Source organism: Letharia columbiana (genome assembly GCF_014066305.1).
Source record: "Letharia columbiana isolate WasteWater2 chromosome Unknown Sc0000004_s0, whole genome shotgun sequence".
In the NCBI taxonomy this organism is placed as follows: domain Eukaryota; kingdom Fungi; phylum Ascomycota; class Lecanoromycetes; order Lecanorales; family Parmeliaceae; genus Letharia; species Letharia columbiana.
Window position 1 is genome coordinate 1,132,294 of NW_023501040.1, and position 22,031 is coordinate 1,154,324.

Consider the following 22,031-nt stretch of genomic DNA (forward strand, 5'->3'; position numbering starts at 1 on the left):
GAATCCCAAGCAGCTTGCCTCATTCTGGGGCCCAGTGTGAATAAATGGGCCCTGGCCTAAAGTCGCAGAGCAAGCCCATTGGCATTGTCCATGTTTGTGACTGGGTAGATACCTTACAGATACGCGCGACGCGTGTTGGGCTATTCCTCATCCGTCTGCATTGATATTTCCACGCCTCCTCGTAGTCCTTTACCGTTATCATCGCCGAGGCCACTGATCATTGTTTCAGTGCTCGTCTCTGCATTGTTGCAATAAATGGCTACAGAGGCGTTCCTGAACGATAAAGCTGGCCTTGAGCCTGAAGATACACTATCGTTACCCATTCATCCATCGGCACGTCCTTCTCGCTCCCCAAGCTCGAAAGCCCGCACCACAATCAAGAACCGCCGAAAACGCTACCTAGACACCCACCCCGAATACTTCTCCTCTCCATCCCTCGAGCTCGCAGGTCTGCCACATACACCAATATGATGGGGCATGTGACTGATGGCACCAAGACCCTCTTGCCTACGACCGCCTAGTCCGACAGTTCCAAAGCCCCGGCGAACGTGAAACTGAAGGTCGCAAAAAGGGATTCTCGGGCGTGCTAGAAGCTGATCTGTGGCGTTCAGAAGCCAAGGTTGGCGCATTGGCCAATGCAGACCATGCGGCGGTGATGAGATACAGAAGGGACGCTTCTGGGAATATTTTGGCCGAGGAGAAGGATGACGTCCCGAAGAACAAAGAGGAGGGCATACAGAGATGGCGAAAGGAGATGGAGCTGATGTTCCTAAGGGGTGATGATCCGGATTTTGACTACAAGGAAGTGGATGAAAGTGAAGATTATGATGATAGAGGGGTCCAAGAGAGGGAAGAGGAGGAAAGATGGTTCGAAAAGGAGGAGCCGAGTTGGGTTGAGGAAAGTGATGAGGGTTCGGGGGGAGCTGAGGGTCTTACAGGCCAGACTGGTGTTCAAGATTACTGAGAGTACTATCCATCAAGTCGAGGAGTATCAGGCCTTGCGCTTGATGGACCGGCGAGGCCTGCGAGAAGTAAGGCATCAGATGTCTACCATGGGGTCGACCTTACTAAATTACAAAATGATGGATCATCTCAGCTGTCGTAGAGAATTGAGATGGGGATGCAAATGGAGCCAGGAAGAGATTCACCAATCAGCTTCGGAGCTCAGTACCAGTACAACATGTCGATACGGGCTTTATGCGCCAAGAGTATGCGAACGCTTGGTCATAGCTCCATTCTCTACGAAGATCATCATCCTCCGTTCCGGCAAGAGGGAAATGCGGCATTGGCGGCCTCCTCTCCTCCGGCAAATTGGCATTATCATAATCCTAAAGTACGAATCCATGAGTGCACATGGAAAAAGCCGAGTTTCTTCATCCCACCATCTCCCTCGCCTCGTGACCGTTGATCGGCATTTTCAAACTGTCGGGACGCACCAATGCTGCAGGTTACCGCCAATCGTGGACGCCTTGATCAACGACCACCTGGGATAATATTATTAATGCTGGCCTGACATTTTCAGGCGTCAGTTGGCGTGCTCTGAATGGACGAGTAAGGGAGCAGAGTGGGCAGGTCTTGGCAAGTAAAAGGAGCATGGGTTGCTTTTCTGGAACCGAGCGAGGGGTACCTAAGGTAAAGACTAAGGTAAAGTTACCACAGTAGCAAAGCTTGTAAGGCTTAGGGCGGGGTAATCAGCGATAACGATCTCGATGTAGAGTATCTTTCCTACCATGTACCTACCTTCCCCTCTTTTGAAAAAGAAGAAGAAGAAAAAATAAAGAGGAAATAAAGAAGAGAAAGAACGCGCAATGTTACACAGCTGTTACACAATGAATATAATACAATGGCGGCCACTACTGACATTGTCTGTCATTAAAGTACATGTAGGGATCGCATTCAATATCTACGGTAATAATGCGAAACAAACACGACACGGAGCGTACCTGCCGCTACGGCAAAACTGCAGCAGTCAGACCTTTGAATGTGAGACAATTATCATCCACTACATGCCGTAGGTATTGTAAGGTAGAGCTTCCAAGACTGTAGAAGAATGGCAACTTGGACAGCTTCAAGACAGTCGCTTCAAGGCAGCGTGCTCTCCCCATTCTATGCGACAGCGAGAATTCATCGAACCAATCCTTTGGGTTTCCCGCATCGTCCCCAGATATCATGCAGTAAATCGAAAAAGACCAGAAAAATCGAGGCTTCCGTTCCCTTTTTCCCTTTTCCCTTTTCCCTTTTCCCATTTCCCATCCTTCACAATCATGAAGCCGAGTCCGAGTCCCCGCCAATTCTTTAGCTCGCCTTGGAAATTCCTGGGGTTCTGGGTTGGCTCCCGCTTGTCAAGAAGCCACCTTCTTCCCTCTTTTTCCTCATTCTCTTCAACTCCCCCCCATCCCATCCCATCCCATCCTTATCTTCTGCCTTTCAACTGCACATTTTCACACACTGCTTCACCTTTTGCCAATACATTCATCATTCAGTCCCTTTGAAGTATTCCAACCTTCAGCATCTAATACATCCGACTTTCTCGATATCAACCCTATCAAGCACCTTCTTTCGGCTACCTATCTCCAGCCTAGCCAGCCTAGAACTCGAGATCGTCCGTTCCCGAGGGGGTCCGCCAATTCATCCCACGACTGCTAAAAGCTGCCCCTTGACACACTCGGATCACCTCTTGCCCACACCAACTTGGGAGGATCCGGGAGAGCCTCATCCAATTGGTCCATTCAAGTCAGCTCCAGGAACGCAAACAATATAGACGGCTACCTTTCAAGATTGCGAGCTTCTGACAGAGCAAGGCGCACAGCAGACGCAAAGGAAGAAAAGAGGCTATCAGCGTCTGCGCGAATCAACAGCCTTCCGTTATCGACGCCATCTTCGATCCCTGCCAACAGCTCCCACACCACTGGCAAAGCACCCTTCTTCCCCGCCCCCGTCGCATTTTTGGCTCTTGCCTACTTCCTCAAGCGCGCCTTTCTCTTTCCCTTGACTCAACGCTCTCTCCAACTCACATCCATAACGCTCGTTCAGTAACTGCGGCCTTCTCGACGACCTCCGGCATACACTCCCACCTCCACAGATTCCGCATCTAAAGGCCCTTGCATACTCTCGTTCGACACACCTTCACACGCCCCGTTAGCCTCAAACGAGTGACTGCGCGCACGCCACACAGTCCGTGCCCTTCTCCTACGAATGCGAGCGAACGTTGAGATGATCGGAAGTCGTTACAATCGGCTCAAGTGAAGCTGCCAAGCAACGTGGGACTCATCCCCGCAACGGAGCTAAGTCCGGAAGTACACTCCTACTCTGTCTGGAAGTAGAGTGTGCACCTTACTTGTGATACCCAACACAGCCAGTACTCCACTCTTTAAATCGACTTGAGCTACATACGCACGCAAGAGGCCTCTCCTCACACTAAAGGCTGGCACATTGTTGCACGACGTCGCGCAATGGCAGCCGAAGGATACATGCTGGGCAATGGACCGAGCCAAATGCCTTACCGAATGCCATCTTCGCAGGCAATCTCTCCCATCGGCCAAAGCAACAACCCTTTCGACGCGGATGCGGGTGCCTCGGGCTTTCCCAAAGGAGTCGAAAGAGCTTCTGGCCGTTCAGACATGGAGTCAGTATCAGCCATCTATATCCGCAATCTCCCAAGGCATACAACCAGTGAGGCTCTTCGGACGATGCTTCTGTTTGCGAAAGACTTCATAGGCGCAGACTTCGTCAATTCGGATTCACCGTCGAATCAAGGATATCTATCTGCTATAGCACGCTTTCGCAGTAATGGTGCTGCTGAAGAGGCTAAGTCACTTCTGAATGGAAAGCAGAACAATCCGAACGAGCCGCCTTTACAGGTCGAGATCTATCGCCTTTCGCCGTCGGGAAGTCTAGGACCTGGTAGGAACAACTTCGATATGGCATCCACCAGGGCATATTCTAGCTCTTCTACTGCATCGTCTGCTGGTCAGGCGCGATCATCACGCTTCAATGGAACATTTCAAGCTATAGATCGAATATCGCCTCCGAGCGCAGTGCCTGGACTCACCAATGGGAATTCGTATTCCTCGGCCGAGCGCTCCGATGTCGTTTCTCCGATGTTGAACTTCTTTTCTTCCCAGTCACCAATAGGGCAGCAGATGGGTGACCGACCAAGAGTGTCAGGGAAGGCAGTGATTGGTGAGGATAGCATTGATGACGAGCCCGGGGACCTCCTCAAAGATCCACTCTCTTATGCAAAGAGCGATATGTCAGGCCAGCTTTCGCGTCATCCTACCAACCCTCAGCTACCTACGTCTCGCTTTGCTGGCCTGTCGCTAAGTACTACTACCGCGACCTCTCCTCCAATGTCAGGCTTCACATCGCCACGAAGCGCAGCACCAATGCAGAGCCCTACAACCGCCATGCCCCCAGCCAGTATTAGCAACCTGGGACCAAACGCATCGTATCAATTAGCGAACCAGCACTACCAGAGGCACAACTATCCACCTGTCAACCCCGCCGATCAGAATCCTCCATGCAATACACTTTACGTCGGCAATCTTCCCATTGATACCTCGGAGGATGAATTGAAGGCGATGTTCTCGAAGCAGAGAGGTTACAAGAGATTATGTTTCAGGACGAAGCAGAATGGACCGATGTGCTTCGTGGAGTTTGAGGATATATCATTTGCGACGAAAGCTCTCAATGAGTTGTACGGACACCCCCTCCATAATAGTGTGAAGGGTGGCATACGATTGAGTTTTTCCAAAAATCCACTCGGTGTTCGGACTGGTCAGCCTGGGGGACTGGGTCCGCCAACACCCTTGTCGCCATCGGGACCCATGCCAGGAGTGAATGGCTTGGGAATCCAGCCATTTTCGACAGCCAACGGACCTCCACCTGGATTGGCCGCTCCACCGGGTCTACACACATCGGGTAGCACCTTGAACGGCATGATGAGCCCAACCAGCATGAGCAACTTTGGAATGAGTGACATGAGCATGGGTATGCCTATGCGTAGCCCACATGCAGGAGGCATGACGAGTGGTTGGGGTGGCCAGGGAGCGCAGTATTCGGATTACATGTTTGGACGTTAACGAAGTCTATGGGGCTCCAACAACGCGAAACTTACGACAAAACATTTTATACGGCATCATTCGTCCGACTTGGCGAGGCGCTTTGATATCATCAACTTCTCCAAGCAGGCGTTTTGACGACTGCCAGGTAATCCTTCTATTCTTATACGGTGTGTAGGCGTGACTAGCCAGAATTTATGGCTATGGAAAAGCTGGGTTATACGTATGTGGCATGGGTCAATGCATGTGTTCGGACATGGAGAAAAACATGAGGTATCTGCGATGGGATGGGTGATTTGCCGGCGCATAATGTTTTGCGATGATTCCCCCTTTGCATACATAATCTTTGGTGCTGGGTTTTTGGCCGCTACATTTGCTTGCGGTGGTGCTGGTGGCAAAGAGCGTAGGTATTCTCACATACATGCAGGGACATGACTGGCGCGAATCTCATGAACAAAGCATCTACAGCTGGACTACCTGGTGCATATACATAGCGTTATGATCATATATGGCGTTATAAGGTTATAATATTATTATTTTAAGCGAGTGCTAGAAAAAAGATTATTTTCTCTTAATTAAATATCTAAAATATCTTAATATATTTTTTATTAACAATATCTTTAAATAATTAGAAAATTATTTAGAAGCTATTCGACTTCTTATTAAAGTAGAATATATTAATTTTTAATAAATAATTTAATAGTTTCGAGTTATATTTTATAAGAAGTTTTCTTTAAAAGCTATAAAAGTAAGTGTAATTTTATTCGATATCGAGATTATAAATCTATATTAACATCTTAAAAAATCCCCTTACTTTCTATTTTAAGCGTATTATTAATTTAATATAGAGAGTTAAAATTAAGAATAAACCCGCTATTACTCTTAGTATTATCTTTAATCTTCTTAAATCTATTATACTCGATATTATTCTCTATATCTTTATTAGAGAATTAAATAATTAAGAGATTTAAAAGAAAGTAATAAGAGATATAATATCTTCTAATAAATCTCTATATATAATCTATAATCTCGCGAAAGAAATATAACGTATTAACGCTAAAATCTAGAAGCTTCTAAATAAAGAATTAAGATTTAATTAATTATAATTCTATAAATCTCTTATAAAATAAAACTTATCGAAGTAGTAGATAGTTTTCTTACTTATTTCTTATTAAGCTATTAAAGCCTTAAGACTCTTATACTATTAATCTTAGGTCTTTTATATAGATTAATTTAAAAATAGCCTTTTAAAGGCTTTCGCGAGATCTTAATATTTTATATAATCTTAATCTCTAGAGTATTATTATTCTTTATACGAAGTTTTAATTTCTACTTCGACTTCGATCTTAATTTAAAATCTTAATAAAGGAAACGCTAGTAAGAGTGAATTTCTAAATCTTATAGTTAACAGTCGCTTTCGTAACTATTAATTTATTCTTAAAAAATATATCTAATTATAATATTTTATTTCGAAAAACTCTTATATTAATAGTATAATCTATTAATCTTATAGAAAAGATAATTAGTTATATATTAAGTATAATATTAAAAATTATATCTCTCTTAATTATAAAAGTATTTTACTATCTACTTAGAAATAGTTATATTTAAAAATACTTATTTTCGAAGATAATCTATAGTTAAACTTTATTTTCATTAAATTCGAGAAATTTAATAGATCTTCTAGAACTTTTAAAAATAACCCTTCCCCAAAACCCTTTTCCCCCCTTCTTCTTCTTTTTTTTTTTTTTTTAAATAAAAAAAAAAACCCAAAAAAAAAAAAAAAAAAAAATTTTTTTTTTTTTTTTAATTTATTTAAAATAAAAAAAAAAAAAAAAAAAAAAAATAAATTAATAAAAAAAAAAAAAAAAAAAATTAAAAAAAAAAAAAAAAAAAAAAAAAAAAAAAAAAAAAAAAAAAAAAAAAAGATTTTCGCCGGGTCCGCATCATAAGCACGATTTAGCACGATTTAGTCTATTAAGCAGACTTTATCTATATCTAACTCTTTTCGCCGATTTAGCAACTATTTTAATTCTTTCCGCCAGGTTCTATTAGTTTAATAACTTTAAAAAATTTTAGCAACTTTAAAAATTTTGCGTAATATACTCTATATATACTCTTTAAGTACTATTTTATATTATATATTATTATATTAATTATTAATATATATATTATTTTTAATTTCATTAAATTATTTAATTTCGTAGTCAAATTTAAGTTAGCGTTAATACTTATTATCGTAGAACCTTATCATCGTAACGTCGATTATTAGAACTTTACTTTTTTTTATATATATTACTATTAAACTAATAGAACTAGCAAAAAGATTAAGATAGTTACTAATCATCGGCGAAATTTAAGTTCTAAATCAGATTTACTAAATCGATAGAATTTGGGCGAATTCTAATTTAGATTTACTAATTCGACGAATTTTATAATTTCCGCGATAAACGCGCGATCAGCAATTTCAAATTTTGTAGAAACTTTTCAGATTTGCAGATGCTAATAAATAAGCTTACGTGAAAGAAGTATTAGTATTAATATTAATATTAATATTTACGATATTAATATTAATATCTTAGCGATAATAAAAAAGTAATCTAAGAGATCTTAATTAATATTTATTTAATTATAATAATTTATATTATAATAATTTTAGATATTTTAATATTAATAAAAGTAGCTTAGTATTAATTTAAATCTCGATATTTCTTTCTACTCGCTATAAGTTTCTACTTAAATAAATTTATAATAATCTTTAATAATTATAGATTAAAGATCTTCTTTCTAAAATTAATTATACTTATTTTAAATTACTTTAAAAGAAAAGTATTTTAAATATAAAAATAAGAAGCGAGTTAATAAGAAAGTAGAATCTTAATCTTTAATAAATCTATTTAATAAATCCGAATATAATTCTCTTATATCGATTTAATATATATTTAAGAGTATTAAAGTTAATATAAGTATAATAGATCTTATAGTATAGTTATCTATTATATATAAGAAGCTAAAGCGCCTTTATACTCGATTTCTTAAGAAATAAACTTCGAAGTCTATTATAGATACTACGTAAGTATTTCTAATTAGCTTTTAATTTTACTTTTATTTAATAAATTTTATAAATATCTATATTATCTTTAGAGTATTTATAAGTCTATTAATCTATATCGATATTTTTTTCTATATCTATATCTTAAATATTTATATTTTAATCTTTCTAATAGACTTTAAGAAACTCTACTATATTAATATCTATATTTTAAATTAATACTTCTACTATAGAAGCTAAAAAGTATATATATTTTCTAAGCTCTCTTATAAATATAAATAAAGCGTTTTATATTTTTATTATTATAAGAAAATAGAATAGATTTAATATTAGTCTTAAGAAATCTTATATTTAAATAAATTAAGATTTTGATATAAATATAATATTTTCTAGATTAATATACCTTCTAGATCTATATCTCTATCTACTTTTAAAGATTAAATTTAAAAATCTTTTTATATATATAACGAATTATTATAATATCGTACTAGAATATTAAATATAGTTTATAATTAATATAAAAGAAATCTAAAGAAATATTCGATACTTTATAACTTCGAAAGTTATATTTATTATAAAATTAGAGAGATCTAAATATCTTAATCTAATTCTTAGAATTTTATAACTTTAAACTATAAATACTTTTATTTTAATTCTATTTTTCTATTATTTTTCTAAAAGATAGATTAAAAGATAAGAAAGTCTCAAAGAATCGTAAATTCGAAAATAATTTTTTATAAAGATTATAATTTATTAATATATTTTAAGTTCGCTATAAAAACCTCGAAAGCTATTAAATAAAATATATTAAAGACTTTTTTTAAGAAAATTAATTCTTTAGAATCTAATAATTCTTCTAATTCTAGAGAATAATTTATTAGATATTAAAGAGATTAAGCGTTAGAATTTTTAGTAAATTAAGTCTATTTTAAATAGAATATTAAATTATTAAAGTTTATAAAAGTCTATCTTAAGAATTTAAGCCCCTTAAATACTCTTTATTATTATTTTTAAAATTTTTAATTCTTTTTTTTTATTAAAGTAAATAATTATTATAAACTTTTTAGACTAGTTTATCAAAGTCTTTAATACTTTAAAAACGCTAATATTATTATTTTTATAGATATCTTTTAAATAAGTATTTTCTATTAGAAGAATAATTCGTCGAAGTCTTTTATAATATCTCTTATTATTAAAACTTAAAGAATAGATTAATAAGTTAGAATTAAAATTAATTTTTAAATCGCTTATTACTATAGTAGAGTAAAGATTATAAATATTATAATTATTATATTAATATAAATATCTTAATAAAGAAGATTTAAGAGATCTATCTTATATAAATCTTATTATATATTAAGTATATATTATATTTAATATAAAGTCTACTTTCTCGAAATTTTAGAAAGCGCTAGTTTTCTTATATAGAATAGTAGTTAAAAAAGCTTATTTAAGACGATCTCGAAGATAATATCTATAAACTTACTAAGCCTATAAATAAACGCTTATCTTTATAAAATATATAGGCTATTATAATAGATAAAGTCGAGAATTTAAAATCTATTAACGAGCCTCGAATAACTTTTAATTATTCTTATATTATAAAGCTTTTTTTAGAAGCTTATCTTAAGCTAAGCTTAAAAGTTTATAATTATCTATTTAATTTATATTATAAATACTTATTCTTAATTAATTTAAAGTATATATATTTTATAATATCTCTATATTCTAACGATAGATATTACTTTATTTTTATTATTTTAGATATTAATTAAATATAGTCTATAAGAATATAATAGAAATTATAATTTATAGACTTTATTATAATAAAGCTAGCTTATAAAGTATTTAATTCTATTTCTTTAAAATCTTCTTTACTATATTTATCGAATTCTAAGATTTTATTATCTCTTATATTTTATATAAATAATTTCTTTAATAACTTTTATAACTTTAAGAATTTATTTTCTTTTCTATAATATTACTTCTTTTCTAAAGTTAAATAAATTAAGTTACTCTTATTCTTTAAGAAATTATAATTATTTATATTATTAATTAAGGCCTTTAGCGTAACTTATATTATTAAAAAATATATCTATATTTTTAAAGAATAAGTTATTAAGATAGTTAAGTAATCTATTTCTTTAAATTAATCAAAAATTCGAGATTTCTTAGAAACTATCGATATTATACATCGATAAATAAAGAACTTCGCGAAAATCGCGAGATCTCTTTTTAGATTTATAGAAAAGATAAAATAGCGATAAACTTAAATAGAATAGCTATTCTTCGAGATTCTATATATTAAATATACTATAAAAATAAATATATATAATATTAATTTAAGTTAAATCGTTTATATATATATTAATACTTTCGATTTTATAGCTAAATATACTATTATATAATATTATATTCTTATATTATAAGAAGCTACTCTATTAAAAGCTTTATAATCTTAAAAGCTCTATTATAATAGAAAAGAATAAAAAAGTATTTATCTTATATAATTTATTTATCTTTAATTCTACTTAAAAGAAATACTCTACTTATAAGCGAGAACTCTATACTATTATTATATTCTATAAAAAATATAACTACTTATATAAGTACTTATATTAATCTACTATAATATATACTAATTATAAATCTCTTATATACTTTCTTAATTTAGATCTTTATAAGAAAATCTATAGATATTAGACTAATAGACTTTATCGCTTAAATCTTATTATTTAATATATATCTAGATCTCGAAATAAAGCTATCGACGACTTATCGAGAATCTTATTTGATATTAAATATTTAGAGAATATTATAATTATATAAGTATAATAGAAACTAGAAAATTATAATTTAAAATAGATTTAAAAGAATAATAAGAATAAGATTTAATTTATTTTTAATAATATTTACTAAATTAAAGTAACTTAAAATCGTTAATAGAAATACGCTATATAATATTTCTTCTTTCTCGCTAAAAGCTATTTCTACTATAAAAGCTATAGAATTATTTATAAAAGTCTTTAATAAGATTAATAAGAATATTAAGATTTAGATTAAAGTCTATTATAGTAATATCTAATTTAATAAAATCTATAAATTTCTTATTATAGAATCTTCGACTTCTTACTATTACGCTACTTCGAAAAGCTTTTAAATATTAAATAATATAATATATTCTATAAATCTTTTAAGAAGATATATATTTATCTTATATATCGAAAGAAAAGATATTTATTATACTTTTAAGAAGTTTATAATAAAAGCGAATATTAGATTAAGATTAATACTCTAATAAGACTACGTAGTTACTACTAATCTAGAAAAATATAAGATATTAAGAAGTATATTATTAAATATCTTAAGTATACTAAATATAGACCTACTATTAGATCTTAATCTTTATATTCTATTAAAGTTATATATTCTTTTTAACTTATAAAAATAAATTTTATAAACTTACTTAAAACTATTAAAGTAGAATCTACTTTTATATTTATAAAAGTCTACTATATAAATAAATTTACGATTTTCTTTATTACTATCTCTATTAATATAAAGAATATTATCTAATATCTTAAGTTATTCTTTACTATATATAGAAAGTCTTATATCTACTATCTTAATTATAATTAATATTTCTTTAATAATAAATTAAAAGAATTCTTAAGATTTAAAGATATTATTATTATATATAGTTCTTTTAATACTTTTAAAAGTATAAGAATAATTAAGATCTATAATAAACTTCTAGAAGCGATACTTTATAAGAATTCTCTTTATATCAAATTAAAATAAAATTAGCGTTTATTAAAGATTAAAGATTTAATTAATATATAAATTATTAAATATCTAGAAATCTCTTCTATTAGTATTCTTTTTAAATTACTATTAAAAGCTTCTATTAGTATATCTATCTTATATATACTTTTTAAATATAATATTTCTACTTAAATAGCTAAGTTAAAGAATTTTATTAGCTATACTTAAATTATATAATAATATCTTATTTATTAAATAAATCTTTATAATATAATTAAATAACGTTTAGATTAATAGAAAAAGAATATAACTTTTTAATATAATAAGAAAATTAAGTAAATTATATATTATATTAACGATCTAATTATATTATATTAGAAGAATATAGAAAAACTAAAAGCTCGCTAAAGAGATTTGTTTCGAATAAGTAAATATAATAAATCTTATAAAAGATTCTTTATACTTATATAACTTAATAGTCGAAAAATTAGATATATATTTTACGAAGATTATTTTAAGAAATTTATTACTCATATAGGCTATCTTCTAGATCTTATTATCTCTCTTATTATTATAATAGTAAACTACTTAATATCGCCGCTAGAAGCTTTTCTAAAGATTTATACTTCTTATAGAAGACTTTAAATACGAAGAAGTTTATACTTTCTCGGGAGTTTATATTTTCTTAGAAGTATATGCACTTGCGGAAGGCTTTAGGAATAATGGTTTTTTTTTTTTTTTTTTTTTTTAGGTGCTATACTATACTATAGCTTTATTTACTATAGAAGTAGCTTTTATCTATATTTATATATAGCTTTATAGTCGCTAAGGCTCTATCTTATTTATTCTAGATATACGGGCCATGTGTAGTATATAGAGCACCTTCGCACCCTTTCGACGGTGCAACCCAGTCTGCTCCATTATTTGTGCAGGTTGGCTTGGAGTATGGGTATACAGGCCCCTTTTGACGATTGCGGAAAGGAGTGTTTGTTGAGCTGCACGCTATGAGGCATCTCTGGTGTAGAAGAGCAGTGTCACCAGCGGAGCGCGAGAGCAGCCCGACATCGTCCCGGAACTGGTGCCGGTGGCAGTTTTGCCATCTCCAGGACAAGGCGGGTCCTCTTATGCTGGAGCATCGGATCCCGTTGGGCACAAGCCTGATCTTCAGACCCAACGTTTCGGGCATGGGAGTCCGGAAACGCACGTGCGGGTGTCCGTAGACTTGTGGCTTCCACGAATGATTATAAGGTCTGCAAAAGGTAGCTTTCAAGGTATCCTGAAAGGGTTGCGAGAGATGGCTAATCATGGGTCATACAGCTCACAACGACTGCTTTCTGTCCTTGGTACCTTAATGAAGTCAAAAACATGAGGTTTTACTTCCGCGCAGTGGGATTATCGCTGGCAGAGGGACTATTAGCAAGGATTTAGGAGGCCTAGTGGCGAAAGAGCTGCTGTCGAAAAGATGGATACTTCTTTTGGATAGGTTTTAACTTTAGAAGACACCGAATTACAAAACATGCAACACTAATTTAGTCAAAGATTTGGGGACTCCAAAGTAGAGGTTAAAAAACATCGTCAAGGGAAAATACCTATGTATCAGACAGATTTCTCATGCAGTCATTTCAGATAAAGCAGGCGCACGAAAGTGCAATAAGCAGAGGGGACTCCGAGGGCAGGCATCGGGAATCAAGGCTTCAAGAACTTAGAACATAGAGCTGAGCGAGCTTGCTACTTATGCTGCTCATTCCATGCAATTCTCTTTGGCAGTACTTCCGATACTCAGCTCCATCGAACCCGCAATTGGGCTGCAGCAGAATCTGCTAATTACGAGGTGAGAGCCTCCGCTAGTCATTCACATACAGAAGTCCTCCGTGCTCACGACTGCACGAGTGTTCAGCCAACATCCCATTCCATCCAAAAACCCCCCCCCCCCCTCTTATTTTTTGGGCCCTCTTTTCTCCCCCCCCCCCCAACACACCCCCCCCCGCGGGGAAGAAAGAAAGGAAGGGAAAAAAAAAAAAAGGGACCCTCTCCCCCCCCCCCCGTCGACGAATCTGTCTGACTCAAGGTCGAGTAGTTCAGTTCCCCTCTCAAATCCTTCGCATCACCAGCACTGAGTATCGTCTCTTGAAAGTTCGAAAGCGTTGTGCGCTATTGAGCATGCGATGAGCTGCGAGAACGGTGGAGGACAAGTCGTCCGAGCCCACGCTCGTTGAATATTGGGACATGTTATGCAAGAATTATGCAACTTTATGTAGATTATGCGCAAGTACTCTGATGGTGGATGCTTGGCGTGGGCGGTCCAAGCGGGCTCGGCGGGGTTTCATTTATGTTTCTTTCCTGGCACCTGCGCTACGAATCCAGGTTTCTACCTACAGGTACACAGGCTTAAGATCGCTTTGAGCAGAACATGTGTCTGGCGATCTGCCAGCATTTGTGTAAGTTGACTCAAAGCTGGGGTAAACTCCGAGCTAGAGTGACTAATCTTGGACGAAGTCAAGGCCATCGTATGATAGCTTGTCCGGCTTGCCTTTTAAGGATCGGTGTCACGCATACCAATCTTGGGAAGCAAGCCGCGTTCGGACATTTTCTTAGCATGAGATCCAGCCACCATAGATCATCGTCGCGGCAAATGGATACCAACTACAACGTACGAGACAGAGTCGGAGGGTCTTTGGCAATGAGAGACAGCCAGCGAAAAGACTTGAAAGGTAAGGATCATGTAGTGTCCGGTAAGAGTTGTGAAGGATGCTGCTTTCTCTCATCATCTTCTTCCGGAGTATTTTCCATTCCTCTGACAGCTCCCAGAAATATACTTTTCTGTCCGTGCGAGCGCATGTCTCTTAGACGTAGAGTAGTTGAAACTCTCGTCTCCGCGATGTATTAGGCCTCTCCATCCCCTTCAGAACCTTCTTAAAGCATTTGCTCGGTACCTTCTATACCTTTTCGCAAGTGACATAGGATGCGATAATTTTCCCCAACATGGCACCCCAAACAAGCATTCCCGTTGCCGCTAACATCCTCGGTACAATTGGCACCGTCTTCTGGTGCATACAATTGGTGCCGCAAATATGGTACAACTGGAAGCAGAAGACAACGGATGGCCTGCCTGGACTGATGATGTTCCTGTGGGCTATTTGTACATCTCCGAACCCCTCTTTGGTCCAACGGTTCTGATACAGAGAATAGCGGCCGTGCCCTTTGGTGTATATGCAATTGTTCAGGTAACCTTCCCAGCAAGGGTGCGAAATCGAGTAAAGAATTGACATCTCAGAACTTCAACATGCCAATCCAGATCCAGCCACAGGTCTTCTGTGCGCTTGCACTGGTTAGCTGGGGCCAGGTCTTGATATACAATAAGTAAGCACCTTTGCCAGATTGCTCGTGCAGCATCCTTCGTTGACCAAAGCCGTTTCTAGCAAATGGACGACACGGAAAGCCTCTGTCGTAGGAACAGTAGTGGGAGTAGCATTCGGAGGGATCGAAGCCCTTCTGATCCTCACGCTCAGACCGCTTTATGACCGTCAAGTTGCATGGCCCATCATGTTCGTGGGCATTGTCGCTGCGATCTTACTCGCAGCAGGTCTTTTGCCCCCTTACTTTGAGCTCTGGAAACGATCGGGGAGGGTGGTCGGCATCAATTTCATTTTCCTCACCATCGACTGGCTGGGAGCGTTCTTCTCCCTCATGGGCGTTGTGGCACAAAATACTTTCGACCCTCTCGGTGGATGTCTTTTCATGGTCTGTATTGTTATCGAAGGCGGTATCTTCGTCTCCCAAGGTATCTGGCTTTTCCGCACCCGCAAACTCCGCGCCGCAGCGAAGGGCGCTGGCCGAGACTTGGACGAGCTTCCACAGTCGGACGTTTACCATGTTGAAGTGCCGAGAAAGGGCAGTATAGCAGCGTCCAGAGACGTGGAACGTGACGAAATTGCCAGGAGGGGCAGTCTGGCTGTAGCGAGAGATTTGGAGCATGGGGAAGGGAGCATGTTGTCTGTACTGCAACATTTGGAAGACGGTATTAGTAAAGAGTCGAGGTCCAAGACCGATGTCGAGGTAAGGTGCGAGGAGGTACGGGCTGGAAGTAGTGAAGGAGTGCAGGAGATCGACTATGGGACTATGGAGAGGAGTTCAGCTGCATCGAGGACGAGGCCGGTTTTCAAGAGACAGGATACCAACACAACTTGCTTCAAGGAACCACAGTGGTAGCAGGAAGCAGGAGCGGAGTAGGATGTTGAGACTGCCTCAAATGTGAGTATGAAATACGTCGCTGGGGTCGACTTGGACAAAACGACTTCTGAGTTTTAGCAGACCACCATTTCACTATGCCGCATCAGGGACAGCTAATATTCACCGCTGGTTGTTGTGCACTCCCTTCGCAGTCTGGATGAGTTAGGTCCGACAGACGACCACCACGCGAGAAGGATCTTAACGGCAGCAGAACGCCAAGATTGGCGCACGAAGGGTACAGTGGAATGATAGGGGCCAATGGGAGCATCACTATGTTTCTTGAAATCTAACATTCAGCTTATGGTCGCCCGCTCCACAGTGAGTAAAAAGCTTGGAGCCTCAAACGATAACAAGGGCGCTGCTCCCACTGTATGAGACAGAGTACAAAGAAATTCCGTACTGTAATGCGGGAATTCCGTAACAGAAGCCAGTACATAACGACAAGGCAGACGAGGCTGGCAGATGGAGAAAAAGGAACAGAAGAGGTGTCCATGGAATTGACTGGTCGACTGACTGCCTAAGGTAACATCTTCTTCCCACAGCTTGCTAGAAAGTTATAGGCACCGAGCACAAAGGATCAATCCTCCTCTTTAACCCAAGGCAGCCGGGCTTTGATTGAATGAATAACGCTCCTGTAAGATGACAAAGCTTCTTCATTTCGAGCCGCTTCATTTTAGCAATTGTGTTGAGACTTGAAGCTATCCCAAAATTTCCGCTCCCGAAAATTACCAACCCCCTCTGGTCTGTCAACACCACCACAACCCCGCGTAATATGCACCGGAAATTACCTGCACGACTTATCGTCCTTGACACACTGACCCTCATCACACCAACCTCGTTAGTTTTCACAGAAATTATTACTTAAGATTCCATCCTCATCATCATCCTCATCATCATCATCATCATCATCACCATCAGCACCAGACACAGACTGGTAACTTGACCATCTTACATAAATACACATATAGCCACCTTCCCTTCCATCTTCTTCCATACCTACCTTGATCACCAGCTTGCAAGCCACTGCTATCGGCTCTGATCGTCGAAAGGGTCATCATCGTGATTCTCGCTTGAAGCATACGCACGCACAACGTTGCAAACACACATTGTCTTCTTCATATCTTCGTCCTTCCACATCTTGACACCTCATACTCATACCTGGCACTGCTGTCAGTATCACCACCCAGCAGCAACTTGCAGCAAGATCACAGATTCTTATCACTTTTGCCGAAGCAAGTTTGTGTACTCAACACACATTCTGCAACCTTTCTTCACCAATCCCACCAACACTCACCGAAAACCCCTCCATCATCAATATCCTTGTACCATGTCTTCCCAAATCAAGAACACGGCCCAGAAGATCTTGACAGAGATATTCAAATACCACACCGTCATCCCACCTGCGACCAATCCTCCCCCTCCCGCAAGAGTCTGGGCTCAACATTCCGCAGGGCATCCCTGCCCTATTCGCATACTCTCAGCTTCATGGCAATGACCATAGTCCAGACAAGACCGTGGTGAAGGCATTCCTTCTGCACCAAGCTGGAAACCTACTCAGCCTCCGTCTGGTGGTTATGGCCTGCGGCCTCATCTACCTTTCGCGTCCAATCATCGGTCCCGTGTTGTCGTCTGTATGGGATGAGTTAGGTCACGATAGGCATGAGTTGCTCAACGGAGACCCGTTACCCAACAACGAAACCATGACCAAGGCTAAGCTCGAGCTCGAGCCTAAGTCCGCAACCAAGGACGAGCCGAAACCCAACCCCGATCTCAACACCTATCCTGAGCCAGAGTCAAGGACGGTCTCTATAACGATCGCAGAACTGAAGGAGCTGAACGATCTCGCAGATGCAACTCAAGCTCGCCTCGATGCGGCCCAGAGGCTGCAAGAGGACATGTTGACAGCAAACTGCGACTTGAATGATGACGTTGAGAGGTTGGAGGACGAAGTCGAGAGGGTGAAGAAGCAGGCACAGGACGACGCCGCCCATTCCGATGCTCGCATCCGAGCATTGAGTGATCAAATCGACATCGAGAAAGACGCTAGAGACACTGTCTGGAAGGAGAGGGAGAATTTCCGTTTGGGCGGAAAGGAACTCAAGAAGCGGTTGGAAGACCTCCAGGCGGAATTCAACATACTGGAAGATGACCGCGACGAGTGCCAAGACGAACGAGAGAAGTTGGCGGCTGAAATCGCAAAGGCCCTGTCAGATGCTGCCGCTACTGGGCAAGCACAAGACAAGCGCATCGAGGACCTGGAGTCTCAAAAGGACAAAGAGGTCGCCGATGCAACAACTGCTCTCACTGCGCTCAAGACGCAGATGGAGGATCTCAAAAAGGCCTACGAAATCCTCAGCATCGACTCCCAAGCTCAGAAGTCTGCAGCGGTAGACGATGAAGAAGCCATGAAGGATTACCAGGATATTTGTGAGGATCTTGAACAAGAGGTCACCCAACAAAAGAAGGATCTTCAAGTAGCCGAAGACGAAAAGGCTAGCCTTCGAGCAGAGATTGCTGCTCTCAAGGAGCGACTGGAGGCCCAGGACAAGGAGAAGTCTGGTGCTAAGGACGGCGGTCGTCAAGATGAGGACGAAGACGACGCCTCCAACGACGATGGAGGGAAGGATCAAGGCAGAGATGACGACGACGATGCTGCAGATGATGATGCAGATGACGGTCGCAATGGCGGCGGGGAGAAAGTGGCTGACGGTGTAGATGGCAACGGCGCCCAAGGAAATGATGGGGCGACAGACACACCACCCTCGTCTGAGGGCCCATCGACAGCTCAAAGCCTTGGAAGCCAGTCTGGGCCACCGAAACCACACACAGCACGGTCATTAACATCTTCCTGTGCACCACCAGCTATGGAGCCTTCACCATCTACAGCTTCTTCGCCACCTGCAGAGTCAACCCCGCTTGCAAAGTCATCATCACCACCGAAAGACTCGTCGACTCGTACAATCACTACCGTCTTGAATGCGGTGGCTCCTGAGTTCAAGCCTTCGACAGGTCCGAAGTCGGCTGTACCTCGTATGCTCCCTACGCATCAAGCGTACTTCGCGTCTTTGGTGGGAATAGTGCCTCCAACCCCTGGATCATCTGCTGCCGTTCTAGCGGATTCACCGATTGAATCGGCTCAGGAGCCAGGCGAACCAGGTCCCACCTACTCGCCCGCTCCCAAGGCAGCGGGGCCAGGCGAAGCGAAAAACGCCCACATACGGAAGTTGAACGAAGACGTAATGAAGAAGGCATGGAGAAGACAGAGCGGGATGCCGGATACAGACGAAGAGATTATCCTGGCTCCCGAGGACGAACGTGAAATCGGTATGTAGCCTTGTTCCGTGAACACATACCTGAGCTAATCAGTCTGCAGAGGGTATGTTTCAACGCCAAATTATCCAAGCTTACACTCAGATCGTCGCCCTCCCTGCGTTCCCTCCTTCCTACAGTGACATTGTTAATGCGCCGGAAATGACTTCAGTGCATCGAACCACATCGGCTCCCGCAGCTAGAATTCTTGCCCAAGAGAGAGATCAGAAGGAAGACGAGGAGGCTCATGCTTCTGGAGAAGAGCAGCGTGAGGAACACTTACGAAATTCAGACATGAGGAGACAGCTAATGGCGCTTGTAGTAGCAGATACCTACCCTGAGAACTGCCCCGACAACGCAAACGCGGATTCGGAGCACGAAGAAACCCATTCTTCTAGCTCGGGATCTGCTTCAGAGCTGCATCGTCGACGAGCAACGACCTCTCGGTATCCAGCAGAGGAGAAGCCCACGGGCACTAGATCGGGCTCGGCCCCAGCATCGAGATTCTCCGGTCAAAACACAGCGAGTTCAGAAGTCGCTGACGAGAAGGATGCGGAGCCCTCACGTTCCATAGGAGAGCAACAAGCGAACTCGGCCGGTGGATCAGCAACGGCTCCCGATGTTGCGTCGGAAGAGGATGTACCACAGTCAGAGACTCCTCGCGGACGAGCGGCAGCTCGTGAGCCTTCGGGCCCTGGCAGCTCCAAAGAGTCAGAAGCTGAGGAAGACGACGAAAACGATGGAGACTGGTCTGATGTAGAGGACGATGACCATAGAGAAGAAGAAGAAAAAGATGACGGTGCGCCCATGCTTGGCAACTACAAAGTGACTCGCGGTCACACGAATGAGCAAGAAGATGACGGTATGCCGATGCTCGGCCGTTACAAGGTCACTCGCGGTCCTAAGCCAACCGAAGATAACTCGAAGAAGCCTATGCTAGGTAGCTACAATGGTACCCGCGGTGAGGGGCCAACCAGCAGTGAATCTGGGATGCCAAAAGCCGTGGAAGAGTCTGTAGCCAACGGAGGCTGGACTGATGTTGAAGAAGAAGAAGAGAGTGAAGAAGATGAGGAGGACGGAGAGGGTCAAAAGGAGGACCAGAATGAGGGGGAAGAAAATGAGAAGGATGGAAAAGAGGAAGAAGACGAAAAAGACGACCAAGAGGGTGTCAACGCTCCCCTGCCAGTACCGCAATCTCAGCCTCCCACCCGAGAACTACCTCTATCGGCGGCAGGTGCCATCGATGCATCATCGCCAGCCGCGCGGGGACATAGGAGTGACAGACCAAATCCTGAAGCTACACGTGATGAACAGCCCGCAAACCGACCTCCATCGAGCATTTTCCCGGGCATTGAAAACGCAACGAAGACGCACGATGAAGCCGTCGGCGATGCGTTCGCAGACTATTTCCGCGAGCACGGCACTAAGAAATTGGAGGACTCTATGTGGGCGGATAAGAAGCCTGACGCAAAAGCAAAGGCCATTCCTCAACGAGCGTCATTAACGCCTGCTGAGGGTGTAGCATCGCCACGGACACCAATTGGGTTGGGTAATGGGGGAATGACTCGAGCTCCACCGCGTGGTCCGCCAAACTTCAGCCATCTGCCAAAGCCTCAGCCTCCGCCCGGTGCTCCTACTGGGCCACGAGGCCACGCATCCCGGCATCACGGCCCTGAGCGGTCGGACAGCGGAATCCAGACTTCGGTCGGATTGGATGATCCGGACACCACGCCGAGGGTGCGATTGCCCGTTTCACCGTCGTGTGGATCCGACAACCTGCCTCCTCGGCCAATGGCGAGTCAGGCACAGTCTTCACCGGTGAACGCTGCAACACGCACATGTACCCAGGGAGAGCTAGACGATGGAACTCAAGATGCACGAGCTTTCTCGCCGCCGTCGAAGCCAATATACCGAGGGTCCCCACTACGAAACGTGATAGGGGCAGCGCCGTCAGAGAAGAACAATGGCGGCATGCAGCCTGCGACTGTAGCGTCGCCAGCAGGAACACCGGCTAGAAGTGACAGCTGGTCTCCTCGTGGTCATGGAAGAGGCGGTCGTGGTGGACTTGGCGCGCGAGGAGCCCACACTCCACAGAAGCGAAACCCAACACACGGCCCAACTGCAGATACGTCAAAAGCAACGCCCACAGATCCAGACGCTCAGGATGACTTCAAGATTCTTGCCGCTAGCAGGAGAGGCGGGCAAGATGGACGAGGAGCAGCTGGGAACGGGAACCGGAGCAGCTCTGGCTTCGGTGTGAGAGGTCGCGGTGCTGGTCAAGCAACACCCACGCCACAGCCAGGGCCGGCACGTGGCTCGAGATCTGCGTACACTGCGAGCAGCTCATTCCAGCGATGGCAGGATCGTATGGCGGAGGCCGCGGGGGCAGAGGCGGAGACGAAGCAGAGATGAGGGAGTGGGTGAGCGGCGGGGATCACGGAGAGATGGATGGAGAATGTCATGAACGAGACAATGGTGACACTGGCAAGAGGAATTTGGTATCAGCGCTGGTGATACATATGCTGGAAGAGCATGGAATGGTTAGGATATGGAAGGGAAGGTTACTCCAGTAAACCTGGATGTGGCGGGAGGGGATATGGCAGGGTAGTTCAGTG

General features: G+C 40.8%; 4 protein-coding genes across 4 annotated transcripts; all 4 read left to right on the forward strand.

Moving 5' to 3' along the window:
* Positions 1–255: 255 nt before the first annotated feature.
* HO173_002320 (uncharacterized protein) lies at positions 256–964 on the forward strand (the record flags this gene model as incomplete). Its single annotated transcript, XM_037304254.1, has 2 exons — positions 256–448; positions 498–964. The coding sequence occupies 2 exons, from the start codon at positions 256–258 to the stop codon at positions 962–964; spliced, it is 660 nt and encodes a 219-aa protein (XP_037169049.1).
* A 950-nt stretch (positions 965–1,914) lies between these two features.
* On the forward strand, positions 1,915–5,081 carry HO173_002321 (uncharacterized protein; the record flags this gene model as incomplete). The annotated part of the gene is made up of 2 exons (XM_037304255.1): positions 1,915–2,011; positions 3,424–5,081. The coding sequence occupies 2 exons, from the start codon at positions 1,915–1,917 to the stop codon at positions 5,079–5,081; spliced, it is 1,755 nt and encodes a 584-aa protein (XP_037169050.1).
* A 9,867-nt stretch (positions 5,082–14,948) lies between these two features.
* Positions 14,949–16,086, forward strand: HO173_002322 (uncharacterized protein; the record flags this gene model as incomplete). The annotated part of the gene is made up of 3 exons (XM_037304256.1): positions 14,949–15,101; positions 15,152–15,237; positions 15,297–16,086. The coding sequence occupies 3 exons, from the start codon at positions 14,949–14,951 to the stop codon at positions 16,084–16,086; spliced, it is 1,029 nt and encodes a 342-aa protein (XP_037169051.1).
* A 22-nt stretch (positions 16,087–16,108) lies between these two features.
* HO173_002323 (uncharacterized protein) lies at positions 16,109–21,828 on the forward strand (the record flags this gene model as incomplete). Its single annotated transcript, XM_037304257.1, has 3 exons — positions 16,109–16,128; positions 17,609–19,431; positions 19,481–21,828. The coding sequence occupies 3 exons, from the start codon at positions 16,109–16,111 to the stop codon at positions 21,826–21,828; spliced, it is 4,191 nt and encodes a 1,396-aa protein (XP_037169052.1).
* Positions 21,829–22,031: the final 203 nt, after the last annotated feature.